The sequence below is a fragment of the Lipophrys pholis genome (assembly GCF_963383615.2).
Source record: "Lipophrys pholis genome assembly, chromosome: 18".
Taxonomy (NCBI): domain Eukaryota; kingdom Metazoa; phylum Chordata; class Actinopteri; order Blenniiformes; family Blenniidae; genus Lipophrys; species Lipophrys pholis.
The window spans coordinates 22655384-22682763 of NC_137646.1; the positions used below are offsets into that span (position 1 = coordinate 22655384).

General features: G+C 42.5%; 1 protein-coding gene across 1 annotated transcript; it reads right to left on the bottom strand.

Annotated features, from left to right (window-relative positions):
* Positions 1-27380, bottom strand: htr2cl1 (5-hydroxytryptamine (serotonin) receptor 2C, G protein-coupled-like 1; the record flags this gene model as incomplete). The annotated part of the gene is made up of 6 exons (XM_080486724.1): positions 1-573; positions 2878-3113; positions 3502-3565; positions 3649-3812; positions 14720-14920; positions 26954-27380. The coding sequence occupies 6 exons, from the start codon at positions 27378-27380 to the stop codon at positions 1-3; spliced, it is 1665 nt and encodes a 554-aa protein (XP_080342850.1).

Below are 27380 nucleotides of genomic sequence, written 5' to 3' on the forward strand. Positions count from 1 at the left end.
TCAGACGCTGCTTGTGTGTTCCCTGGAGGCGGAGCTGTAGCTGATGAGCGACAGGTCCTGCTCCAGCTCCGTCTCCGGCTCCGCCTCTGAAAGCATGCCCACGTTGAGGCACTCGGAGAGGCTCTGCGACACTATTCCGATCTGCGTCCCGTCGTCAGTGGTGTCCTCCGGGTCCACCGCCAGCCTCCCGTTGTCCCCCCTCCCTCCGTTGCGACAGTTACTATTGCGGTCGACTCCGGCTTTCCCGTGGCCGCCCATCAGGAGGGGGGTGACGGCGTGCGACGGGCACGGCGGCGGCACCAGGAGGGTTTTGCAACTCTGCCCGGCCGCGTTGGCCCCGGCCTTGTACTGGCACCTGATGTAGCTGGAGAACGCTCTCCTGTAGGTCTTATTGAAGAGGGTGTAGACCAGGGGGTTGACCCCGGAGGAGATGTAACCCACCCACACGAAGACGTTGAGGAGGTCGTTAAGGAGCGTCTCGTTGCAGGAGTCGCGGCACAGCACGGAGGTGACGTTGGTGATGAAGAAGGGACACCACATGATGAGGAAGAGGAAGAAGACAATGCCGAGGACCTGAGGGGAGACACAGAGGGATGATGAAAAGTCCTTCTCGGTCATTCCAGTTCAGGTGCCGCGCACGGCAACCTGAAAGCATGATGACCTAAAAACGGCAAGAACCTCAAAATTTCACTTTGAGTACAGAAAACACAAATACATTGGATGTCCTTATTTGTCCTTGGATTGTAAAGTTCTGTCATGAACAGCCTTGATAGAATTGATGGTCGAGAGCAGAGGTGTCAAACGTACGACCCCCCTTTCTAAATTACACCGTGTGTGGCCCCTGAACTAGAGTCCGTTTGACACTCCTGGTCTGGAGGCAAGAGAACCGGTTCACTGGTTTGAATCCCACCGTGTGTTTCTGAGGAAAGTCAGAAGTAAGAAGAACATCTGACCAATGCACCTGCACTTTTTTCATGAATCTGTTGTTTTTATGCATTTTACTTTCCTCAGTTTGCATGAATTCTACATTATCTTCTGTTTTATTCTGGGGAACGAACCATTATACAAATAAATGCTGATGATGCAAACGTGTAAATCAGAATAGCGGAAACGTCTATGCAGTTTCCCATTTTGCAGCCTCACCTGCTGTGGGATCCACATGTGTCATTTCTTCATTATGCGAATATTCAAACGTCTCTTTGAAATGTGTCGACCGCGCACAGGTTCGGGTTTTCCACTGCGCCACTCCCACCCAAATCTAAATTTTTGATATCGGTGTAAGAGTGCTTTTGGTCCTCATCCAAAATTAATCTGAAAAATCCCGGAAACACTGCTGAGCGCCCTCCGAACACCCGGTGACTCCGGCTGCACTTCAAGCGTCTTCTTCGGTGTCTGTGCGGGATTGATAACACCGGCTCGTCTAAATATTTCAGAGGAGGCATTTGAATCTCGCCGTGAGGAAACGTCTGGGAGTCACTCTGAACCCCCCCCCCCCCCCCCAACTCACACACGCCTTGATCGTCATAGTTACAGCACTTCGTGATAACCACCGCTGAGCAGATTAAATGACAGTAGAATATCGACGACGCGTGAGTGTTTCAATGCTTCACTTCTTGAATAATTTTAATGGCTCATCTGCACTCCGGAGACATTTATATGCACCAGTTGAATTAGAAATCGTTCTCAAAACTTCTACCACGCTGGGTTTGGCACGCGTTTTCAGTAATCGTGGCTTCATCTTGGATGAATTTCGTTCGGTAGATTATTGCCTCCTTTATTATGACCGAAGCAAATATCAGCTTGAAAAGACCAAACTGAGAAATCCTGATTTATTTTGCGCGTCTGTTGATTTAAGACGGGAACATTATGGAAGAAAAGAAATCATCAACTTGAACACTATATTCAATAAAATTGAGCCATTTTTCATGCCACATGTTTGACCCCCCACATATGTTGAAGAGTCGTCGAGCAAGGCACTAAAGCCAAAGTGCTTTGAACCTGGAGCTGGGAAAAAAACCTTTCAACTTAAAAACGAGGCAAACACAGCTTTGAAATATAAAGATAAACTGGGTCTTATGTTGCACGTAAGAAGGATGGTTGACATTTCAGTACATTTCCAGCTATGTCTTTTAATCAAATTTTAAAGGTTTTCACCTTATTTTTCAGCATTTCTTTAGACAATTTGGAAATTTTTGCTGTTTTAACAATTTTGGCTTCTTTTGTAAGTCATTTTGTGTGTTTTGCCCCATTTGTCTTTTTTTTCTTTTGAATAAATCCTAGTAATTTATAATTTTTTTTCTTTTTTAACTGGTTTAGCAGTTTTCCTTTCTCCATTTCATGTGGCTTTTAACAATTTTTTTTTTGCCCATTTCAGTTGTGCTTTTTCTAAAAAAACATTTTTTTAGCCACAAATAAAAAGCCTTTCTGAAAGTGACTTTGCGTGTATAATTAGTATGAAAACAAGACAGAAATCTTTATTTAGGTACGATGAAAGGTTCAGGGAGCCACTACAGAAGGGCCAAGGAGGCCTTAATCTAACAATGGAAATTATTTTGAGAAAGCCGGAGCAGTGATGTGCGATAGGTGAAGTGGATTCGCCCACATATTTGATAAGTTAACACACAGCAGAGTCGCCATCTTGAAAACTGGCAAAATCAGCTAAAACAGTGAAACATTAGAACATGTCAGGTTTCACGGCAACAAAATCGTCCTACATATAAAAGTTTCTAGGCCGTGTCGTCTTGACTTTGAAGGTTATATATCTGGATCCCACTACCGCTGTGGCACACGACGTGCATAGCGCTTCACGATGAAGTATGTAAAGAAGTGACAACATCAAATCAAGCAGTCCGGTGGAGTTCATCCCCTCGTTCTCACCTTTGACGCCCGCCTCTCGTTTTTAATGGCCTGCATCATCCCCCGTCGCCCGTGGCAACCGGACGCGTCGCTCCGGCCCGGCCCGGCGGCGGGCGAGCTGAGCTGCGACGCCACCTCGGAGCTGGGGATGATGCTGATGCTGTCCGAGGTGGAGGCGCTGAGCAGGATGCTGGGCTCCGCCCCCTTCAGGCAGCTCAGGGTGTTTCGTCTGCTCTGGGGGGGCGGGGGCTTCAACTCTGGGGGAGGGGCAAAACATGAAAAATTCAAGATTTTACAGAAAGGATCCGCAAATGAAAATCTGCCGTTAAGCTGTACTAAAAAGCTGTTTTAGGTTTATAGAGAGTTGAGTCGCCAATGAACATCTGCGAACATATGAATTTGAATTAAGCGTCGACATATAAATCTGTAGATCCTCAATTTTAAGTATGCACAATCAGACTTCATGAGACGAGCAAATATTAATGCAAAAATTGAAATGGAAAATACCGGGCTTACGTAGAAAGTATCTTACAACACAAAGACGACTTCATCTACCTTGTGAGTCTGGAGGAGCCAGGGTGTTGATCTGAGGAAGGTGGAAGGTGCTGGGTGGAGGCTGCAGCGTGTTCGTCATTGCTGGTGTGTGCAAAGGCTGCTGGGAGGAAGCCTTCGCCTCGTACAGGAAGACGGTGGCCTGCCTCTGGAGCACCTGGAGACGAGAGCACTCGCGTTAGAGGTTCGGGGCTCCACAGGGGGAACGCAGGACGTTCGCTCCGCTGCGCGAAGACCTGCCTGTATGGTGAGGCAGTACGTCACCACCATGATGACCAGGGGGATGAAGAAGGCCACGAAGGAGCCGATCAGCATGAAGCGCTCCTCGTTGAGGACGCAGCTGCCGTTGACGAAGACTTTGTCCTCGTTGTGGAGGCCGATCACGGGGATGGGCATCGACACTCCTGAGGGAGAAGAGAGAAGGAGAACTTCGACACCTCGTGTTTTAAGTATTTTGATACGACACTTTTTGTGTTTGTATAGTGGTGAGACTTTGGTTTGTTTCATTTTATACTGATTACCGTACCCTTTCAGCTTTGCACAGCTTCACAGTGGGTTTGACCAACAATCCAGACGAGAGTCAAATAGAGACTTTCGGCTTTAATTTGAGGGATTTTCCATCTAAATCATGTGAACAGTGTTTCTCCACCAATTTCACTAATATCCTGTTTATACAGCACCCTACATCATTCTGTTCAATGTATCAACATAGCCATACATCCATACATTAATACGTATTGGAAACAACATCCATCCATGTGCTCACTAGTCTATAAGTTGAGATCATTTCATCATTGAGAACAATTATGGAGAGTTTTAATAAATCAAAATGAATTATCTAACAGCATGTAGCATAGTTGAGTATTGCTTTTTTTCTCCCCCCATACCATAACTTCCTTTTGAAGTGTATAAAACTCTAAACTCACTGGGAGACGAGCTATAGATTTTGCTCTCTTTAATGTCTCGACTTCACACAAAACATAAAAGCAAATCCGTGGAGCTCAGTTAATTCCAGAGATTGACCCTCTCGCCTTTAATCGGAATATTTTCTGCATGTAATATCAGAGTGAAGTCTTCTAAACAGCAACATTACGGTGGCTGGAAACTGCATCGATATCCAGTTTTTACTTAGTGAACCGATTTTGCATGAATTTAAATCTGTAATCAAGACAAATGCACTCTGTGTCTGAAAAAGAGTCTCTCAAATTAAAGCACAAACACAGTGTAGGTTAATATTGGAGTGTGAGCATTGCGTGGAGTCATTTCAAGCTTCCTGGGAGAAACTAATGACTTTAAAGCAAACACTCAGAACCATTGCATGGGAACACATTGGGTCATTATGGATTCATAACCATAAATCATGGCCAGAAAAGGCAGAACTATCTCCCGGTGATCGCTCAAAAACATAATTACTGGTTTTCACATTAGTCCTTAAAGACTCTATCTTTATGATAATGACAGTAAATAGGGACAAGCAGCAGTAAAGTAAGTTATTAGGAGCATAACAAGGGCCAAACAGGTAATAAATCAATACATTATTTGAGTCTTTACACTCTCTGGGTGTAATGGGGCTTCGCTGTGGCGTCTCAGTGCTGCAAGAGGGCACCGCTGATAAAAGACCGAGGTGAGAACAAGCCTTGGAAGAATTCCTGACCTGTGATTATAACACCGCCTAATGATCTCAAAGAGCATTTTTGGTGGAAGAGTCCACAGTCCAGTGCTGTTTTATTACTGAGACACACCGGGTGGGGGGGGAAAAGGAAAGATATACAGGTCTAAGTATGAAGGTATGAAGCGTCTGGGCAGAGGAGTGTTTCGCTGACGAGTCAGGATATCTCATTTCGCTCAGAACTGTGTGGGCTGGAATAAGTGCGAACTCCATCGATTTATCCTGTTAGTAATCGGCTCAACTTTGCAAGTTCGGAGCAGCGGCGGCGGCGGTGTCCCACCCCCCCCCCAAATGTAATCACCGTGCAGGCGAAGAAAGCGTTTGGTCTAAATCCAACCACTTTACTTCTGTGACTGTCCAAATTAGTTGTGAATGCAAAGACTCTGTCGAAAAGTCTTGCAAGAGTCATAGCTTTCTCATACTGTGTCTGGAGAGGACTGATTTACGAACAAACACTTCATCGCTGTCTGTACTTGAGGCCCTGTTTCCATGACAACGGTGCTGGGCGCCACTGATAATGCAACTTTTGGAAAATACAACTTTTTGAAAAACGCTGCGACTGTACACGGCCACAACAAATGGTACAAGTAGATGGACAATAACAACAATGGAGGCGTGTCATGACTCCCAGTCCGCATTGTCCTGGGACTTTTGTAGTAGAGGGTCACTCGTAATAACAATGCAACTTGGTCCGTCTGTCCACATGAATGTCCGTGTCCTCGCCATTGTTGACAAATACAAACTGTTAAATAGAGCCGATTTGACTTCCTTGGGCGATTGTGGTTATCGCCCTCAAACTACAGCTGCTCACTGACCCTGTAAACTCACAGAGAGGCACAGCACACACAATGCTGCCGAGCGCAGACACACTCTGTGTCAGATCGCGACGCATCACCGCTGGAGGTTCTCGGCTGCCGGAGGAAGATTACCGTAACAGCAGATGGGGATCTGTGAAATCATCGGGTTTGAGCCGCTCAGCAAACCCCCTCATGATCCCCACAAACCACCGTGAACCTGAGAGTCAACACCAGCGAGTCACAGCGGGCGGCTGTGACACCACACGCGACAGATTACGTAAAAGCGCTCAGCGTACTCGAGCTTCGCAGCTTAAATGAAAGCGATGGAGGTAATGCCGGGAATAGAAAACACATAAGAAGTCCAGGGAGAATTGGTATCTGTTTAGACTACATTAGACTGAATAAATACAGACAACAAAGCCGGTACCAGCAGATGTCGGTATTGCAACACTCACAGACGCAAACTGCAGTTAAACCCAGAAGGAGAAGAGAAGAACCCTGAATACCAAGACAGATACGGGCGAAGACTTCTGTCCCTTTTCTGCATAGTTTGGTATGTGTTCAGGGAGATTAATGCTGCATGACAAACAGACCGCCGATGGTCTGTGGGGGCGGGGTTTTGCGGAAGGAACAAAGACAACTACAGAACTCAGAAGAAGACAGAAATGACAATCCCTTTGGAAGCGACTGTATGAATGTGTGAGTGGTTACAAACAAATCGACATTACCTTGCCTGGGCATATGGATTAAACAAAGGCCATAAATTTGAGCTGAGGAGACTACCCTAATTCTGACGAGGAATGTGACACCACCATCAATCAATTATAAAAGCTCCTATTGGGAAATCCCGAAAGTTGACCTTACAGTGTCGAGTTCAGATATAACATGTGTTATTTGATGCAATGGAAAGAAAATAAGTTTGAATAAAAACTTGCAGCATATAAAGTGCCAGAAGAAGACGATTTTAGGTGCATTAGATTCCCCCTGAAGAGGATCGGGGGGATTTATATGTGTTTCAGCTTTAAGTAAATTGCTGCAGCTTAAGAAAAGCCTAAATTTTAATTACTTCAATTAATTCTTGAGTAACTTCGGGAATATTGTTTACTATAAGGAATCCAGCAGGAATATCGCGGAGGGAAAAAAATAATTATTTAACTTTGAGAATGGATTATAACAAACCCTCTAAAAATATTCACTTAGCTTTTTATATGGACTACTGTATATCCAACTGCATGCCGATGATGAACAATCTATACCATGAAAAATGTGTCCTGAAGAGATAGTTTAATCTAATCTAACTTGTTTTACCTTTACGTTATGTAACTCTTTCATACAGGCAATAGTGATCATGAGTCACCATAGTGTCCAGTCTGTCCTCAATTCAGCTGTCAGACTCTTAGCAGTTGGATTTTAACTTTCTTTATTGTTTTCTGTGGGACTCTATTGTTAGTGACTCACAACACCATCACGTGGTATGAAGTGGAAGTGCAGACTGGAATAAAAGGGCTAGTATAACTTAGTTTTTTTTCCCCTTGTTGTTGTTTGTTTGCCTCATCTAATTGGAAAGCTAATTTATTATTCTAACTACTCGCAACACATTTTCTTTCACTATGAAAATCTAAACTCGTTTGAACAAATCGAGAACTAGGTGGTGTCACTTTGAGAACACATTAAAATTAAGGATTATATGGTGTTGCCATGGTATAATATCTTGCATAATGCCTCGTTATGTAAGCTGCCCTTATTCTTTTCCTCCAAATCCAGATGGATTGAGCCAACTTCCAAACCAAACAGGGCGGGTTATTAGACGAGAGAAAGTCGGCGGGATTCTTCTGAGGGATGTTTCGCTGCTAATCCTTCAGCATTGATCGCTGTAAGCCCCCTCAGACCTCAATCACAGCAGCGTGTAGCGGTGAAGGACCTTTAGAGGGGTCAAGGAAATGCCAGCGGAAAGACGGGGGGATTTCCTATGATGCGAAAACAGCTGGTGGTTCAGGGGCCCAAAGAGGGGGAGAAAACACAAAGCTGCTCCGATATTTGAAGGGAGTCAATTAACTTGATCCATCAGGTGACCTTTTGAGGCACAACTTATAAAGGCAAAGCAATTTTCTGGAAAATACACTTTGTTGTTTTGGCTTGTATCCCAAGTTGACATATATTTAGTATTCTGGGACAAATACAAAACATTTTCGTTGTCACTTTTTCCCTGTTCTTACAAATTAATGTCAAATGTTGTTCTAAATTGTATGCCGCCTTGTGGGGTTTTGTAGGCCCTGTTCAAGTGAACACGCATCGTTTTTTGTCTTTTCATTTCAGAAAAGTTTTACCTTTACACTGCAATGTTTCAAAAACGAGCGCTGAAAGTTATGCAGTTAGCATGTTGTGCCACTAGAGGGTGGTGTTGGTTTCATAAATAAAACTACGTTGCTCAATGACACAGGCAAAGACGGGGTGTAGAATGTGGAACCTTGTGATTAAAGCCAAACACAAAACAAAATGTACTTCAAAATCATGCGCTAAATTACATCCACGGCTATGTTTATACAAAGTCGTTCATTATTCGCTATTGTTCGCTTCCATTAACTAAACGTGAAATATAAAAGAATGCCACGCCTCATTTCTTGACTTTGATGCATCTCCAAGACACAGGTTTTAATTTCCTTCTAAAGTGCCACAATCTGTTTAAAAGCCTTTGAAAATATTTGCTGACAGATGCTCCAGAGGTAATGAAGACGTTTGCAGGACGTCACGACAGACTTCAGGGCGACAGAGTAGCTACGCGTTTTTTTTTTTTTTAAATACACCACACAGTGCCGAAGAAACTATTACATCCATCTGGCGTTTTCCTATTTCAGAGCAACGAGGTGGATGTAAACGATCTGCCACATTGAATCCGCTTGCACTTACAAGCACGCAAGTCATGGAAGGAAAAAAAGAGTTATGTAAATTGGCTGGCTCAAATCAGTTTTCTCCTTCACTACACTTCCTGTTTATTAGCGTTTCTCTCAGACACCGCCGAGGATTTCCGGTTGCAAGACCGGCCGATTCACGCAGATAATCCAAACTCGACTGGGCAAAGTAAAGATTTGATGTCAGATATTCTTGTTTTCAACCTTCTCCGGGTGAAACGTTTCGCTCGGATGCATACGGGCCACGGTCCAAAGGCTGCAAGACAATCAATATGCACTTGTATTTTTTATTATTTTTTTGGGTCCTTGGTCTGAGAAGCACCGCATCCAACACATTTCGGGAACAAACACTGCGCTCTCGCCCTGACTCAAAAACCTGACTTCAAAACAGCTCCTCTGACAAGTACAACATGAGCATCTGAAATGTGTGAGAGCTCTCACTGTGGTCTAAAGAAACAAACAAACAAACAAAAAAACAAAAAAACACCCGGGGTAATTCATGCATGACCAACACTCTGCATATCAAATTCACCACAAATAAAGGAAGCTGTTCAGATTGGTAGTTCAGTGCAGATGTACCACTTCTGGTGGATCTGAGGAGGGGTGGAAAAAAGAGGGTAGAAGCCCAAAATGCTGGAAAATCAACTGGCAAAGAAGTGGCAGGAAAATCTGCCGGTGCGTTTCTCCGTTGGATGTTTGGTTGCTAATCCCTTTGCATTGATTGCTGTAAGCCTTCTAAGACCTCAATCACGGTTCAGTGTTGTGGTGCAGAACCTCTTGGGGTGGGGGCAAGGAAATACCGATGGGAAAAGATGGGGATTTCCACAGTAGAAAGACATGAATGAGCAGTGAGTCAAGGAAGAGAATGAAAAAATAAAAATAAAAATCCAGCGGGTGCCTGGAGAAATCAGTCAATCGAGCCAGTTTGTTCATGAAGCTTGCAAGAAATAATCTCGCAACAACATCTTGGCAAGATGTACATCACAGGAAACTGCCGCAGTGTTGGTGAGTCTGATTTCAGACAATCATCTCTTACTGGGACGTGTCATTTTCTAATCCGCGCTAATCCAAAAGTGGAAGAAAGTATCAAAAAATGGAAGAAAGGCGATCATTCATCACTTAGTTGAAAATGTCTATGTAATCTATTGTCATAATTACCTTGAAAACTGTAGATTAACTTTGATACTTGCTTAATGATTTACTAATCTGATACAGATACGCTTTAATATAGCTAATCCCTCATCTCATTCATTTTTATTTTAATGACCATCCTTAAGTTTCACATTCGAATCGGATTTAAATATATGTTTAATAAAGCTTATGCATCACATACAGCCGTCTCCACCGGAGGGGTTCATTCACTAATACGACGGGAGATGCATTTACTGTAGAGTCATAGGATTTAGTGATACATTGTGTGTGTGCGTGTGTTTATGTGTGTGTTTGCGTGTCGAGACAGATAAAGCCCTCCTGGGTCTTAAAGGGCACAAAACAACATCAACAGAAGCCGGAGGTCAGACCAGCCGAGGGAGGGAAAAGTTCTTAAAGTCATCTGATCCCTCCGGACTCGCCTTGGAGGGAGGTACTACCTTCCCCCAACACTCACGCGCACACACACACACACACACACACTTGACAGGCTGATGACTCCGAGCTATTATACAGCAGAAAAGATTGCTTCAACGGTAGAAGAAAGGCTGGATAAAGGAAATGAGACCAAGTGATGAAGGAGGCAGCAGAGACGGGAGGACCATTTTTTTCTTTTCCTTCATGCGCCAATTAAAGTCACGTCGTATGATTGAGAGCAGCCGGTAAATAGACCTCCCGGGGAGATTATTACAGCCGTGTCCCAGTTCCAGGGGCCGCGACCCGTCTGCGGCTGCGTTCGACGAGGAACAACGCGACGTTCAATGTCGAAGCCTTCATCTGTCCTTCTGTTTGTCTGGAAAAATATAACAACTGTGGGTTCTTTACAATGCCTTTGCCAATGTGTTGTGAATTTTGACAGGAGTGGTGCAGTCATACATAAAGTAAATTATATATTCTATTTTTCCAGTTTGTTTTTCTTGTATCACTGGTGTCCGGGGTAACTTTATCGACGGACAGGCAAAAATAAGCCTTGGCTTCATCCTATACTCATTTCGACTACAGAAATTGGAATAAAGGAGAAAAAAAAAACCCACATGTGCGTGAACTTTTAAACGCTATAAACTGAATGCAGAAAATTCAATTATTGCACTGTCACCAAAATTAACCGTTCATTCGTTCATTCATAATTCTTAATACTACAACTGGCTTGGATGTAAAAACTGAGAACTGCAGAGTTGCGAATGTGAAATTTCCAACTCGACCACGCTTGTATCGCAGCAGCATCAATGAAGAATGAATAAACCATGCCAGGACTTTCTCAAAAGCCGTGCTGCTGTTCGAGGAACCATCAAGGTTCATGTGAGCACCGTTGCCTGCATTCCCACCGCAGCCCAAAGTCCTGGGAGAATTAAACGATTCACGATGGTGGCATGAGGAAAAGAAAATAATGTTAATGCACTCCATCTGCACCTCCCATGGGAGGGATGAGAAGAAGACCAAAGTCATACAACAATGCAATAACAGCAAAGGAGAGGTTGGCGTTCTCATTTTGGGGTCATATTATTTACTTTTTAACACTTTCACACAGGTCTTGTTGGTCTAAAAACTTTGTATTCAAAGTTTATTGCCCCAAAATCCAGCTTTTTCTTGATTTTCCTCCATTTGAATCTTGGATCGTAGGAGCTGCATACAGAATCTGCTGTGTCTGTGTGAGCTGGACTGGCTCCGGCCCACACATCCCCATCTTGGGAAGAGGAGGAACTACTTCCTCTCGTGGCGCCATGTGCCAGAGCAGAGCTGCCTAATTGTTGGAGGAGTCAAAGGGAGGAGCCTACTTTGATTGTGATTGGCTGAACCACTGATGACACTATGTACGGTTGGATCTCTGATTGGCTGGTTGGAGCAACACACTTTTTAAAATTGAAACAAGCCAGGAAGAGAGACGACAGATTTCAACTTCTGGGGTGTCATTCCAAGTATGGGGATGATTATTACTGTTTGAAAACCCCTAAAAAATATTATTTGGCATAGTATGACCCCTATCCGACAAACCTGTCAAAAATAAGCAACAGATGACTCCCACTGACCGAGTGCTATTCAAAAACAGAAAACACCACTACACCGTGTAAACTCAAGTCTCCAGAATGGAAGTGCTATAAATTACTAGCAAATGGCAAAACTGAAGCCACACAAAAACGACAGAACAACTCCGATTTAGTCTTTGTGGTTAGAGGTTTCAACTTGTTGAGCATGAATGTGGCTCTTACTGTTTGCTTGATTTGCTTTTTGAAGCAGCCGCAGCGGCGCCGACGCAATCGGATGAACGAAAACACTATATTTTGTGTATTTTATGGGGTATTCCCTTAGCGTTTCAGCACTGTTGAAGGTTGTTTGTATTAGCTTCCTTTTTTGTGTTTCGATTTGTTTTTGTCATGTTGGAAAGATTGAAATTTAGAATATGGACCTAAAATATCCACTCAAGAAGATATATTTTTTTTTTGCCTTTTTGCTGCAATTACCTGGAATGTCCTGTTGATCAAATACAATAAATGACTCTTAAAGCAGCAGTAGATGAAAATTCACCCACACTATATGTATCTCATTTTCATAATATCTCATGCATACCCTGAAAATACAACACAATTCATTCGTTTGTATAATTTCATCTTCATTATTGATAAAAAAAAAAAAAAAAAAAAAGAATATAAAATATGTGGTGATGGCCGTCAGGGATTAGAATATCAACTGTAACAATGCGGCAGCCGACGCTCTGAGCGTCAACAAACCAACAGTGTCTCCAGTATTTCAGGGAATAAGGAGGTGTGCTGGGAGGACCTTTGCAGACAGTAACAGTGGATCCCGAAAAGTCGTTAAATTTAATAACAACCATCAATCTGGCAACAATGTACAGGCCTGCGGGGAATGGACACATTAACAGGAAGGCTGAACAATAAAAAAGAAAAGAAAAAACAAAGATAAAGAAAAGAAACCTAAAACAACCACAAACTACAAATCCAGCCTTAGAAGTGACCATAAACACCTCCATGACACACTGGCTGAGGGTTTTAGGCCATTTTTAGAAGCATGCAGGGAAACGGATACTGTATTTTTGGTGCAAAAAAACACGACGAAAGGTTGTTTCGGTGTCCTTGCATGGACAACCTGCTTTAATGAAAACATAAAAATGACATAAAATCCTCTTTAGAAGCCACATTTTAATGGCCGACTATGGAAAAAAAAAAACCAGAAATGTCACAATGATTGAGCTCCAGTTATCATCTATTTATCAAGAATTGGCTTTTCATTAACGCCCGTTTTGTTTTCTCATTTTAGCAAACGCATACTGCTCTAAAGGCAAAGAAATCAGTGGCATTTTCAATTAAACGCATTCACTGGATTGTCAAGAGTTACAAGGACATTACATTTTATGAGACAAGCGGTCATCTGAGTGGATAATCGAGCTCTGTGATGTCAGCACTGAGGCAGAAAATTATAAAAAAATGTAAGTAAATCCCCGCGGATCCTACATGGCCAAAGATTTTTGAGCGTGACAAAAAACGATATTTTATGAGTTTTGCATGCTTGGGAAGAGGTACTAACCAGATGTTTTAGTCGTTTGAGCTTTCACCGACTGTTATTGAGAAGAGGCCGTTTTCATTGCAGCGGCACCATGAAGGTCAGAAGCGTCTTCAAGGCTGTTTTTTTTTCCCCGCTTGACGGTACAGATGTAGACAGCACAGTTGTGCTCATTTGACCATTATTGACTGTTGTGCACAAGATTTGAATCTATTCGAATCAGAAAACATTCAACACTCATATTGGAGAAGGAGGATCAACTCATACAAAGAGAAGCCGGCAGTCATTAGTCGCTCTTTCAATCCATCATAATATTATTATGTTACCTATTCTAGACAACTAAGAATAAACATAGAGAAATCGTTTTACTGTCAAGGTCGGTCCATCCACCATCTATAGGACACAATACATACACTCACTTTCACGACTACGTCCAATTTAGAGCCACTAAAGAACTTTAGAAAGCCACAGGGAGCACGTGTAAACTCCTCACAGAAAGGCCTCCGAGTTGTTATCAAGAGGGAAATTTCAATTTCTTGGACGAAGGTTTTTAATTATACTCCTGCAAACTGTTCCGACATCGTTCTTTTGTTAAGGTAATTGGCCTTTCCGCTGCTTCGGCCGCCTCAAAGTGCTTTACACCGTTGGTCACATTCACCCAGTCATGCAAACACTCACACGCCGATGGTAGCAGCAGCACGCTCGACCTCTGTTTGGAGCAGTTTCAGTGTGTATGCATCCATTACTGTCGCAGTCTAGCGCCAGGGTCTGAGCGCCGGGGTCTGAGTGCCAAGCAACTTCTTAAGCCAATAAAGCTCTTCCAACACATACCCCGTGTTTGAGTGTTTTCAGGTTGAAATGGATGAGTTAAGACCAGGGATCCAACCACTTCTATTTAGACTTGAAGGGAACCAACTCAACATTATAGATATTAAAGGTCTTCTGGTTCAAATGCATTTTTAGCCGAATAGTTCGCCTTTAAATATCACTCACTATGCACTGTTTGTGTACATCAGCCACAATATGACGACCACCAGCAATTACATTTGTCATTACACCAAGTATGTTGGATTTATTAGATGTGTTATATAAGGAAATAAGGAACTTTTGATGAAAGGCGAAAAAGGTCAGCAAAGTCAAATGAATGAGTGCCCAAAGCTCATCTTCAAAACTTCTCAAAAGGATCTCTGGTTAACATGTCGGCGTCAGAAACCAGAGCACGCCGCGACGCGTCATGTCGGAGGAAATGTGTAAGACGTACGCCTCCCTACCTATAGATATGGTCCAGACAGCCGCGATCTTCATCATGGCTTTGGTTCTGGAGTTGAACCGGCTGTGCTCGATGGGGTTGCGGATGGCCACGTAGCGGTCCAGCGAGATGGCACACAGGTGCATGATGGAGGCGGTGGAGAACAGCACGTCCAGGTAGATCCAGATGGGACACAGAGCGCTGGGGAGAGGCCAGGCGTAGTCTGCAGGAGCAAAGACGGAGAACACCAGTGGTTAACATGCAGTCCGTGACATCCAGCTGATGGAAACGACGCGCTGGCTACCTTTTTGTTTTTTAAATTTTTTTTAAATTTCCTTGCAGTTTTCGGCCGCCTTTCAAAGCAGCAATGTCATTACGATGAATCTATTCCGAGGACCTGGCTGAGCGAAAGTCGTCGGGGACAGCAGACTCTGAAGGCTTAAGACGCCGAGTGGAGAGGCTGAATAAACTTCAATTAATTAAAGAGCATCAAAGAACAAGGCGCAGCCGGCTTTACATGACCTGGATTTCCCAGGTCCCATGACACTTCAGACGAGGGCGATCGGTTTGATTACAGCATTTATACAGTTTACAGTGATTATTATGATTAGGATAATTAGGCAGAGATGTTTACATGGATAAACGCACCGCTGGAGAATAGAGGTTAACAGGGGATAATTAGTTTGCATATAACTGATCCCAAAAGGAATGTAAAACTGTTTAGATATTCTTCAACGTACACATTGTTCCTACTCGTCAGTGCAAGCCAAGCTGTGCATACAAGTTTGTATTTGCAGCCGTGCAGCTTTTTAAATCTCAGACTTTTGGTTTGATGCATGTTTAAATGCTTAAAAGGGAAAATTGTTTGTTTCTGTTTTGAAAAAACACACAAGCACGCAGAGAAGAATACGCTATAAATATTAATTATGTGGGCCTGACCAGTAGAAGCATTTCCACCGTCAACATGTGTAGTTACATTTTTTGCCCTTTAACATGGGGGGATGGATTTGTAGCATTTTTGAAAAGCTCCACCTTGGGAGCCGTTTTCAAAAAGTTTTCATTTTTCAGTGACTCCAAGCAAACTTGTGTAAACTGACCCGGAAACTCCGAACGCAACAAAGTTTTGTGTTTTCACTTGAAAACATTGTCGTTCAAACAGCATCATTCACACGTTTTCGAAATGTTCAACCTTGGGAGCCGTTTTCACACGTGCCCAACGAGAACATGCAAACACCCTGAAAGGCCCTCGAGCCGAGAACCGAGGCGGGTAAAACATGCAAACTTGACAGATGAAAGAAACACCCCAGGGTACTACGACAGAGAGCTGAGACGTAAGTTCCTATCAATTGTGTTAAATATGAAAAAAAGTGTTTTGTAAGATGATGCTGAGTCAAAAAATGCAAGTCTGTCAAGTCTCAATCCCACATTCCACTCACAGCCAAGGTTCACCAGCAGACTTTTACAACACACAGTCAAAAACACACACAAATATTAAGTTACTGCGAGACAAAGAGAACTGAATTCATCTTGGACAAAGACGCAGAAGCAGATCGAGACTAAGAGTAAAACAGAGTAGTTGTAACCATGAAGTTGCTTAATGGAGCCCGACACCAGCGGGAGGAAGCGTCGTCGGTCATTACCTCCACTAAGTTGTCCTACGGTGAACCGGGATCCGAGCAGACCAGTGCTGGCCATCTTCCAGGAGCGAAATGCGACTTAATAAGCTGAGAAACGACACTTGACCCCTGTGCATACTAAATTAGCTGGATTTATTTTGAATGGATGGCTGAAGAAAGGGGGAAAAATGTTGGACGATTGTAATGTAAGACCTGAGGGCCACTGTAATGCCATTACAGAACATAAAAACCTGTTTACCCTGCTTCATGGTATTTATGGTCCAGTTCGTTCGCTGTGAGTAAAATAGCCATTTACCTCCCAGTGGCCCAGCAAAGGGCTTACAGTAAAGCCTGTGATGCTAAAAATGACTAGTCATGTTGGTTCCTCTGTTGATCCCTCAGGGATTTTTGTCCTTCAGCCTTTTCCTCGCTCCACAAGGGCGGTCCAAAGGAGTCCAAACGTCTTCTTCAAGCCTCCGATGGGAGACGATTTTGGATGTTATGAAATAAAATCACTCTCTGCTATCTTGGCACCGGGGGTAGTTTAAAAAAAAACAAAAAAAAAACAAGAATACAAGAGGTAGTTTTATGGAAGACGCCGGCTAAGAAAGGATGACAAATACAACAAAAACTAGCACATAAAATGTATTAAGACTATCAAAACGATGGTTGGTTTGTAACGGGGTTGTTACTTCGCCCCATGCGCGTCCTACTTCACACACTGAAATGTGACCTGGAGGAAAACATCCCCGATGGTGCACATCTGCACCTTGACGTTTCATTTCCAGCTGTTTCAGCTTTCGAAAGAGGGCACACGCCGCCCCTCTGCGTCTTTCTACGCCCGTGGCGATTGATCTCAAGTTGTTGTTTTTTTTATTCCTTGCATCGCAAAGGATGAGACCTGCGGTCAAACGTGCACAGTCGCGCACATACATACAAACACAGACACGGATCACAGCCCCTTGCTTAATTTCACCGCCGATCTGCAGGACGAGCAGCTCGCATGTGGAGTGAATCACACACCGGCCCGGGTGTGTGTGTGTGTGTATCGCCGAGTGGGAGGCAGATTGCATAAGTTTCCAGAGGTCAAACACTTGTTGGATGCAGTGCTTGACACAAACACACACACTGAATCACACACAAAAGGTGTTACTCAACTGGCAGGTGATGGCGGAAATTCTGGGAAAACAAACTGAAGATAATCCCCGTTTCTCCACCACGCAGGGTTCATGGTTTTGTTTCGATGTTTAACCAGATCATTTAATCAAGCAATAAAATGAGACCTGCAGAAAGTGACAAACATGATCACCAGCTCTACACGACGACAAATATATGAAAGCAAACTTTTTTTGTAGATCAACAGAGATGGCATAACTCAAAATCAACATAAATCCCATGTTTAACTAAAAAAAAAGCTGAGCTGATTAATTTGATGTAAATATTTTGCTGCTTAATCCATTTTTGAGGACGAACTAGTGCTGCCAAACGAAACCACTTTTAATCAGATTAATCACAGTGTTGCTGTGGATTAATTTAATCGTGATTAAATATAATGCATTTTTCTATCTATATCAATTGCGGTTAATTTTCCACACACAAGAAAAAAGCGGATAAGCACTAAACGTGTTTATGTTCACAAAAAAACGTCTCTCTTTAAAAATCAAACATTTATCCACATTACTCTGTACCCGTTAGGCCTGTTACGAAGACAAATGACCTTGTTGATGTTTTTCGAGAGGAGACCCGTCGACTCAGGGTCGTCTGCTCCTGCAGTTCAAACTGGACCAACATGGCGGCTCGGTCACAAACTTTCTCTTTTATGACTGAAAAGATTCAGCAAAAAAGTAATTCGGAAAAGATTTGAGGCGAGAAATAAGCTGTGCAGTTGCTGAATCTGTCCTCGTTTTGGTTCTGCTGCAGCCAGTTTTTTCCCCCGAGAAAGTTGTGAGAAATGAATCTGGTGGACACCAACCTTCATCCTGCACTGCAGATGGGTTATTTGCATTGAATGTTTTAATCAGATTAATCATGCTGATGGATTAATCCATTCGTTTTGACAGCTCTAGTTAATAAGTTTGTGGTGTTTCACGTTCCTGACCCTATAAGTTTCCTTTGCGTCTTTTCAGGCCTGTACGTTGGCTTTGAATGTCCACTGCCTGCTGCAAATATCTTCATTTTGTAGGGAAACTAGAAAAACCAGAACTGATTAGTTTGTTTTTAAAATTAATGATTTTTTTTTCTTTTTAAAGGAAAATATTTCTGATGAAGATGGGAAAAGCCAATTGAAATGTGTCAAATATATTTTACTAACCCCTACTTACCTACTCGCTAAGCTCTATTTTATATTATTTCCACTGCTGCACATCAGTTTTTTCCTTCTCTAGAACTTAGTATAATCTAACTCGACTCTAATTCACTGTATTTTGAATACCAGGCCTCTTGTGTTTGTGAAGATCCTGTTTCCTATTCATGAAAGGAGAAATGACACTTAATATGTTATTTAACACTGTTTAGTCACTGTGTGTGTGTGTGTGTGTGTGTGCGTGTGTGTGTGTGTGCGTGTGTGTGTGTGTATCCAGCTCAGGCTGATGGCCCACAGCGATAACTCTGATTAAGTTGACCGTGAAGGTCGCTTACTTTTAGTCTGCATGTTGCTGCGTGTAATCTCTCCGTCCTTTGAGTCCTGGCAATCACATCCACCTTTCTGCTGCTTTCTCTTTTTCCTCATCCATCCTGCCGCCCGTTCCGTCGTCATCTCAATTCATTTCATTGCTTTACATTAAATCATTCACTGGGTTTTGTTTCGAGGTTTGTTTTACCTCTGACAGTGGCACCCGAGGTGAGACATGTTGGGCTTTTTTTAACGTCCAAGCTGCGAAAAAAAAAATAAAAAAATTGCAATCTCATCGCCTCATGTATTATCAGTGTTTTATTATCGCTGTTATCACCACGCAAAGCAAAAAGAATGGAAGGAAACGAGCCCAAAAAAATATGGGAATTACACTCATCTGATAAGCCTGTCTTCCATTTATAAGATCGCAGTGTGAATGAATGGAACAAACGCGAGATCGCTGGTAAAGTGAAATGGAAATTCGAGACATTATCTGGGTGACGGAGTTCGTTCTGCAGCCGCTTCTTCAAGTCACGTCACAGGAGAGGAAAGTGCCATTACTCATTTTCCAACAAGAGACTTCCTCACTGCATTAAGTTTTAAGAAACTGTCCACCTGGCGAGAGCAACAGTATCAAGTCGTTCAGGCACGATTACCCTGAAACTCTGAGAAATGAGCCGTGAGGACGACTCATCAGGTTGGACGCACACATCACACCACCTCGATATTCTACAAACAAATAAACAACAATATGTATAGAGCAGGAAATACCCTCCGACCAGTGAAAAATAAATAATTCAGGGGGTAAATCAAACCTCTTGCACTTCGGTGTGTGTCTGTTATCTATGGAATTGTCTGTATTATATATTATTTATGTATAATTATAAAACCATCTCGCATCTCCCACTTACAGAATTAGATTCTACTCCAGTGATTCATTGTCTTTGTTACTTGAAGCCTTTAAAATGACAATAAAACAGATTCTCAAGTTTTATAGTCTTGCTCTACATACAAAACAAGTTTCATTACTACAGTATCGGATGTTAAATATTTTATTACATTTTCCTGTTTTTGTATTCGTTTCTAGAGGTTTCATCTTTAATTTTCTGTATTTTTTGAGACAAATTCTATATTTTTTAGCAGTTTTAGATGTCTTTTTGTTTTTTTTATGTTTTAAGCCATTTTCTTTTTAGCATATTCAACAATTTTACCCATTTAATTTAGCTTTAATAGCATTTTAAATATTTTTCAAAATTATATTTGATTTTATATATATATATATATATATATATATATATATATATATATATATTTCTACACAATTTTAGCTGTTCTAGCAGTTTTTTCTCAGAGCCTTTTTTTTTCATTTTAGCATTTTTTGCCCCCATATAAGCATCTAAAAAAATTTCGGGGTTGTCTTTATTTGTAATTTTTGCCTTTAAAAAAAGATGTACAGGTGGAGTAGCAGTGTTTCAGAAAAGTTGCGTTTTCCACCGGAGATGGAGTCGGAGCACTTTCAAAAAGTTCCAGCTTGGAAGTTGTTTTCAGTGGCTCCGAACGCCACCGTCGCGCCACTGAACGTTGTGAAAGCTTCAGGGAGCCACCGCAGAGGGTTTCAAACGCCCGGTATAAAATAGATCAACTTAAAAGACGAATGCCGTCTCCTCCATAACAAAATATCGCACTACCATAACCCCTCAATGTCTTTCCCACATATTTGTCTCTCTCGTCAAAACGCCAGCACTCATCAGTTTCACAGGTGTGCTATTTTCGGATAACGTAGGTGTGCGATGCTGCGCACATGCAGGATTAAAGAACACGCTACGTAAGTCTACAAAGGCCACTTTTTTTTTTTTTAAATTTCAATCATCACAACCTCTGATTTTCAAACCCTGCACCTCCGACCAAAGATGACTCAGCTGACGCGACGAAGCAGTTTCACCAGCAGCAGAACGCCTCAACACTCAAAGTGACCTTTTAAGCTTCTGGCTCATGTGTTTGTTTACGTCCTCGGCTGTAATTTATCCCACTTTACCGTCATACGCCTCAGCTGACGAGCCGCAGAGGCCATGTGTGACTGGACTTGTTTTGCTGTTGAAGTGTGTCACCGTCATGGTTTTATGACAGAAGCCGTCATGAAATGTCCTGATTGACTTTGCCTGTGTATACAGACTTCAGCCAAACCCGTCTAATTGTCTCTTAATAAACACATTTGCCAAAAACAGAATGTGTGAAGAAAAAAAAAGAAAGAAAAAAAAAAAGAAAGAAAAAAGGGAAAGTTGCCATGTTACCATTCGCATCATCTCTTGTAATAATTGCCGTCATTACAATCGTTGTCATCATCATTACCATAATCGGAGTGATTCATTGTCAATTTAAATGGTGCGAGGACATTTTGTGATGCAGCAGTGTGGGTGTCAGTATTAGTGTGTGTGTGTGTGTGTGTGTGTGGTCTGTCGCTCAGCGAGTGGTGAGGATCGATGCTTTCACGTACTGGTCTGATGGACAAGCACTGCAGGTATTGATCCAGATGAGAGTGTATGAGCATGTGCGTGGGTGTGTTTGCAGGGACTGGTGCTCTTTTGGGAGACTGTATCTTGAAACACACACTTTTAAGACTATATGTGCAAAGTCTGTTTGTTTGCGTGAGACATTGATTACGACCAGCGAGCGATAATCAGCGTCGGCGGCAGCTTGAACTCAGACATACGCAGTGTGCAAGCGAGTGTGTCCATTGACCATACGCGGCTCATTAAGCAGCAATCAACCTTCCCTGTCCTACTTAGTATTCTTGAAGGATCCCTGACAGCCACATAGCATCGATAGAACAACTTGTGTCGAGGATACAGGAGAACGGCAGGGGAAAATAAAATGAGGGATGGCGGAGTCGCGAAAATCACACATTAAGACCCACGTTCCCGACAAAGTGTTTTTTGTTTCAGAAAAGTTACACTTTTACACTGCAAAGTTTTGACAAGGACCCACAAAAAAATGATAAACAAGTTTGTTTCTATTGACAAGTGTAGGGAATAACACTGATGATCTCTTTGTCATGCCACGTTTTAGTTACCAATTTCCAGTAGATGGCAAGTGAATATTTAGTCGTCAAAGTGTCAGAAGCAGAAAAAAATGACGGACTGCAACGTGATCGACAGAAGACTGGACCAGAGCTTCTTTCAAACTGCAGCTCTTTTGGTTCAAACGTGGTCCAAGGAAGGAAACGTAGGAAACAGACTGCTTTGGGCGAGGTTGGTTTTAACTTATATGGCTCATTTTACTGCTTGCGACATTTTGAAGCACTTCAAATGAACCATCACGTTAACCCGCTCACACCAATGCTTGATGCTCGATCGCCATTGACAGCAACTTGCCATTCCGTGTCTTTTTCTAATGAACCTTGAACCTGGAGGAGGAGATGACTGATCAGAAGACAACCGGCTGTACCAACTTAGCCAATGATCGGCATGTTCTCATGGAAAACCTCGAAACCTGCCATCCCTGTGGAGGTTGAGCGACATACACCACATACCGAAACGTCACTGCAGATTATTCAGACACTCACAAGGAAACAGAATCAACTGAGCGCCGCAAAAGTAGATCAGGAATAGCTTATAATACCACAGCACCGAGACGTGGAACTGAACAGAAGATTACAGCAATGCCCAGAGTAAAACAGCAGTAAAAACATATTATATATATATTAGCATTTTCATATTGGATTTTGTAAAAAAAAAAAATTAAAAGAACTGTTGGTTTTGATTTACTGCTCAGGTTCGGGTGAGTGTGGCCAATGAAATTAGCTTTTACACTCCCGACTTAAAAGAAATGCCGCTGACACGTCAGTGCCAAACACCTTCAAAAGGTCTTGTGTCGTCCAGGCCCTCAAACAGATGGTCATAATCTTATGGCTGGTGTGGGTATATGTCAGAGATGAAACAGGAAAAAAATTCCAGCAGAATTCAGGTGATGCGCCAGCAATATATTAATGCACATCCATTAAATCTGGGAAGATGAAATGCAGATTCAAGCAGGAGGGCGGTATATCTTTACTGTGAGTGTCGAGTATGAGCCCAACCCTTTCATTAAAGCCTCTCTGCCGCAGAAATACAACTTCTTCTTCGCGTCAGGAGTCAGAAATTGCTTGAGGCTAAAAGGCTGAAGGCTGGAGAAATATCTAGCAACTCACTGAAGGTAAAATCAGAAGGAGAGCTGAGGGTGATTCAGATGCCAAACATCAACAAATGGAATGTGCACATTGGTTTTGAGGTATTTTCATTTATTATCCCCATCAAAGGTTATCATTTTGGCTCATTTTAAGCCTGAGGCAGTTTGAAATCATATTTTTTTGAAAAAAAAAAACCCAAAACTCTTTATAGCTCACCAACAGGCATTATCGGTAAAATTAATAGAGTTGCTTGGAAGGTGAAAAAATAAAGAAGGAAAATCTTTGGAACCGTTGTCGTTTCCAAAAAACGACAACGGTTCCAGAAAACAAAAAACACTATTTAATATTTGATTCATTAAATTATTCAACTGAATGGGCCTTGGTGATGCCACTTATAATAACCAATGAGTTCTCAAAAAAAAAACCAAAAAAAACAGGCAGATATTCTAGTGTTTACAATACTGAAATATATGACTGTTAATGACTTGACATTCATAGGTAATAAAATAACACTTTTCATTACAATTAGAAGCTACCATTTTCAGACTACAGCTCAATTTACAAATATGAATCATCTGAATACTACAAACAGCAAATCCAGTCATAAAAATATGGTTTAACATAAAGAGTTTTACTTTTCATTCATGATTTATTTTGAAAAATCCTCCCTTCCACCCTCTTTCCAATCCGAGTTATAAGAAATATCTAAATCAGGCACTGCAGCACCAGCACCTTTTTATCAAAATATGGTGAAATCACCAGGACAACACACACTTTTACGTGTTGAAATACACAGTTACTATGGTTCTTCTAAAACCAAACTGAAATGGAAATTGATTTTAATCCGTTTGTGAATCCGGGAAAAAATTGTGCTCAAGCTTCTCCGGTGCTTCGCTGTAAACTTCCGGAATCAGCCGATTTCAAGAAAAAGGAGCTTCGCAAGCAGGCAAGCGTCGGTCATGCCGGGTGTTGTTTTCACACTTTCTTCTCAGCCTTCAGGATCCTCAAGTCTCACGGACGTCTTGACGCAGGTCCGACTGCTGTCTGACACGACTTCCTCAGAGCTGAAATGCAAAGCACCTCGAAAGCAAAGCTATGAAAGATTCATTTTGACATGGCGGATGTTCCGATTAATAAAAGATTTATGCGAGAGCCCTGCCGCGGCAAGACACATCATATATTTATCATTAGGTCCGCGGTGAAAGAACCTGTGTAAAGATTCTTTAAGACTCAATTTGGCCGCGGTTCAAATGCTCAAACTTGACACGTCTTCAAAAGACTTTAAGGCTCCGTTGACACCACGTTTTTGTTTGGTGCAACGATGCATTTTTTTTGTTTTTTTGAAACGTGGGTCTAAAAGCGTCCCCATGCAGCGTGTAAACATGCTTGTCTGTGGTGGTAAATCGCTTCCACCCCTCTCAGAATACCAAACGGATTCCTTAATATTATCTTAAATGGGTTGCGGACATCAGTTCAACGCAACGCCGGCAACCGTTAACGTCCCCCCAGACCACGAAAGGTCAAAAACTGTTGCGTACGCCACCGAGAAAGGTTTTCCTCCGCCGCTATTTGGTGCAGCGATCACTTCTGCGACGGTGACATTTACAGGTACACTGCGGGGAAAAGTACTTCTTGTTTGAGGCGTTAATGTAGAGACCCGGCTGAGATAACCTTTCGCAGATTTAATGTGTCGCTAAACTTTCAGAGAGGAAATTAAATACATACCCGTGGATGTTGAAGCACCGCCGTCCTATTATGTTAATGTGGGCGTTCATGCAGATTCCGGGCCCGGAGTCGATGGCTGCTGTGATATCGCACTAATCAAACTGCCGCGCATCGACTCGAGTCACTTGCGGGATAACGGTGCGCAGTGTCTCCGGGAAGCAGGAGTCTTTTTAATAATGGGATTAAAAAATGTTTTAAGGATAACGACAGGGCGCATGTCACAGCGTGCTGCCAAACAGCTGGTGAGTGGGTGGGATCTTGAGATCAGGGGCAAAAATCTGCAGCAGAGTATTGTTTCAGTACCGGATGAGGGTTTTTTTTTTTTTTTTTAGAGACGTGTCACCTATTAAAGATTAAAGTAGGACACAGTGGGGAAATCATTAACTGCGAGCACTTAAGCAGGGAGCAGCTTCTGTTTTCATAGAATGGAGTAAACACGATGTTTACAGGAGCCTGTTCAAATAAAGTTTAATAGGATTACGCATTCAGAAAACGTACATGACAAAACAGCAAAACACAATAAACCGGGGGACAAAAGGCTGAAAGGAGCTTATGTCAGATTTTGCAGCTTCTTTCTGACTATACAGTAAAATCTTCCTATAATCTACATGACATGCAGATACTTTTTATTAATTAATTGGAGAACCCACAAAACCTTTCTATATACTTTTTATTTTTTTTAATTAAAGTAGCAAGGTCAAAAAGCAAATGTTCTCCCTGTGTGTGGGTTTTCTCCAGGTCCTCCAATTTCCATTGAGACTAAATGGTGATACTACTTTCTTAAAGCACAAATACAAGTACGAGTACTAACCTGATATCGAGTACCGACACGAGTAATTTATAAATGCCACAAAGCCTGAATTCTACGCAAACAATATGCAAAGGAAGAATCTCTGTACCACAGCCGACAGCCTCGGAGACTCTACAGTATGACAATATACAGTATGGCAGTACTCTTATCACCCCGATGCTCTTTAGCATGTAGCATGTAGCTGCTAGCATGGGTGAACTCTTAAGTTGCTGGTGTTGCACAAACTCGCTTTCACCTGCTCTTGATATTTTGGCAGAACGTAGTTTACAGTCTGCCTTATATTTGTCATTCTCATTTTTATTAAAGAATCTCCTAACTGCTGACATCGCTCATCCTCTCTTGTCTACATGCTGCTGACGTTGCGTGATACTAGATGTATCAGGTATCTGTATCTGCTGCCTTGGTCTGATATACGATTCTTGTGTCGGTATCGGTGCATTCCTACTCTAAACGGCGTGTATCTGGAAATGTGACTGTCTCGCTGTGTTTGCCTTGCCTTCACTCATAATCGGCTGGGATCGGCTCCAGCTGGACAAAGACGGATGGAAGGGCCATTATTAGATTTAGAGACTGACGGCACAATTTGGCTCATGTTTCTTATGAAAAGGTCCGTACAATTTTACCATATATTTTACACATTTTACTACTTCCCAAAATATGTGGTTGTAATTGCATTTACTTGAGATGCTTGGAGTAATACACTTCCCCTCTACTGTAGTTGAAAGTAGTCCCAAATAAAATTACTGTGACAAAAAATACTTTTTTTGTGAATCTGAGGTGAATATTGAAAACCCAACACATGCTGGTATGGTGGTTTGGGTGTACATTGAAATATCTCAATAGGTACAGTATTGTAATAATTACAATGAATTTCAACTGACCCGTAGAAAAAACTTTTGAACTTCTTTTTGCTTTTTTAATCGAGTTTGCAAAGAACTTCAAATGGAGTCCGTTGACATTTGGACCCCTGGCAGTAGATTTCTAATGCCTTCTGACTGTCGCTGCGGTGGGATTACCAGGTGCAAATGTCCATTTCATCAATAAAAGAGGAAAAGATAATAAAAGAAAAAAATTCTCTTTGACTCAGTTATTGCAAAAACAGAAATTATGTCCTGATCGATAAGCACAGTCAGTGAAACTTAAGGAATTTTGCTGAGGATAGAAAGTAGTCGGACATTTATTTTTCTCTTATGAACATTCATGTAAAGCTTGCCAAAGTGACCGTCTGCCTAATAATAAACATTCAGTTTGGCGAATGCCGCTCAATTAAATTATATGATCGCGCTTAAAAATCTTGCAGAGCCATGTTGGAGGTGCCGATGACTCACCATAGAGGATGTTGATGAGGGAGACTGGCATGACCAGGATGCCCACCAGCATGTCCGCCACGGCCAGAGACCTCAGGAAGAAGTTGGTGGCATTTTGGAGCTTCTTCTCCAGCGACACTGCCAGGATCACCAAAATGTTCCCGCCGATCGTCAGCGCGATGATGACGAGGATGAGCAACGCCGGCCAGTTTTTCTCCTTGATCGCCGCCCTGGTGACCGACTCCTGGGTGGTGGCATTGTCAAAACTACCCAAACTCATGACCGCTGCACCTGCGCCGCCACTGCTGCCTCCCAGTCCGAAGCCCCACGACAGGGTTTGGTTAAAGTCCAGGGGGCTGCTGCTCGGCCAGGCCATCCGACTCCCGACGTCAAGGGAGGAGGTGGTGGTGCTGAAGCCTCCCAGGAGAGCCCTGGCTGGGCCGCCCAT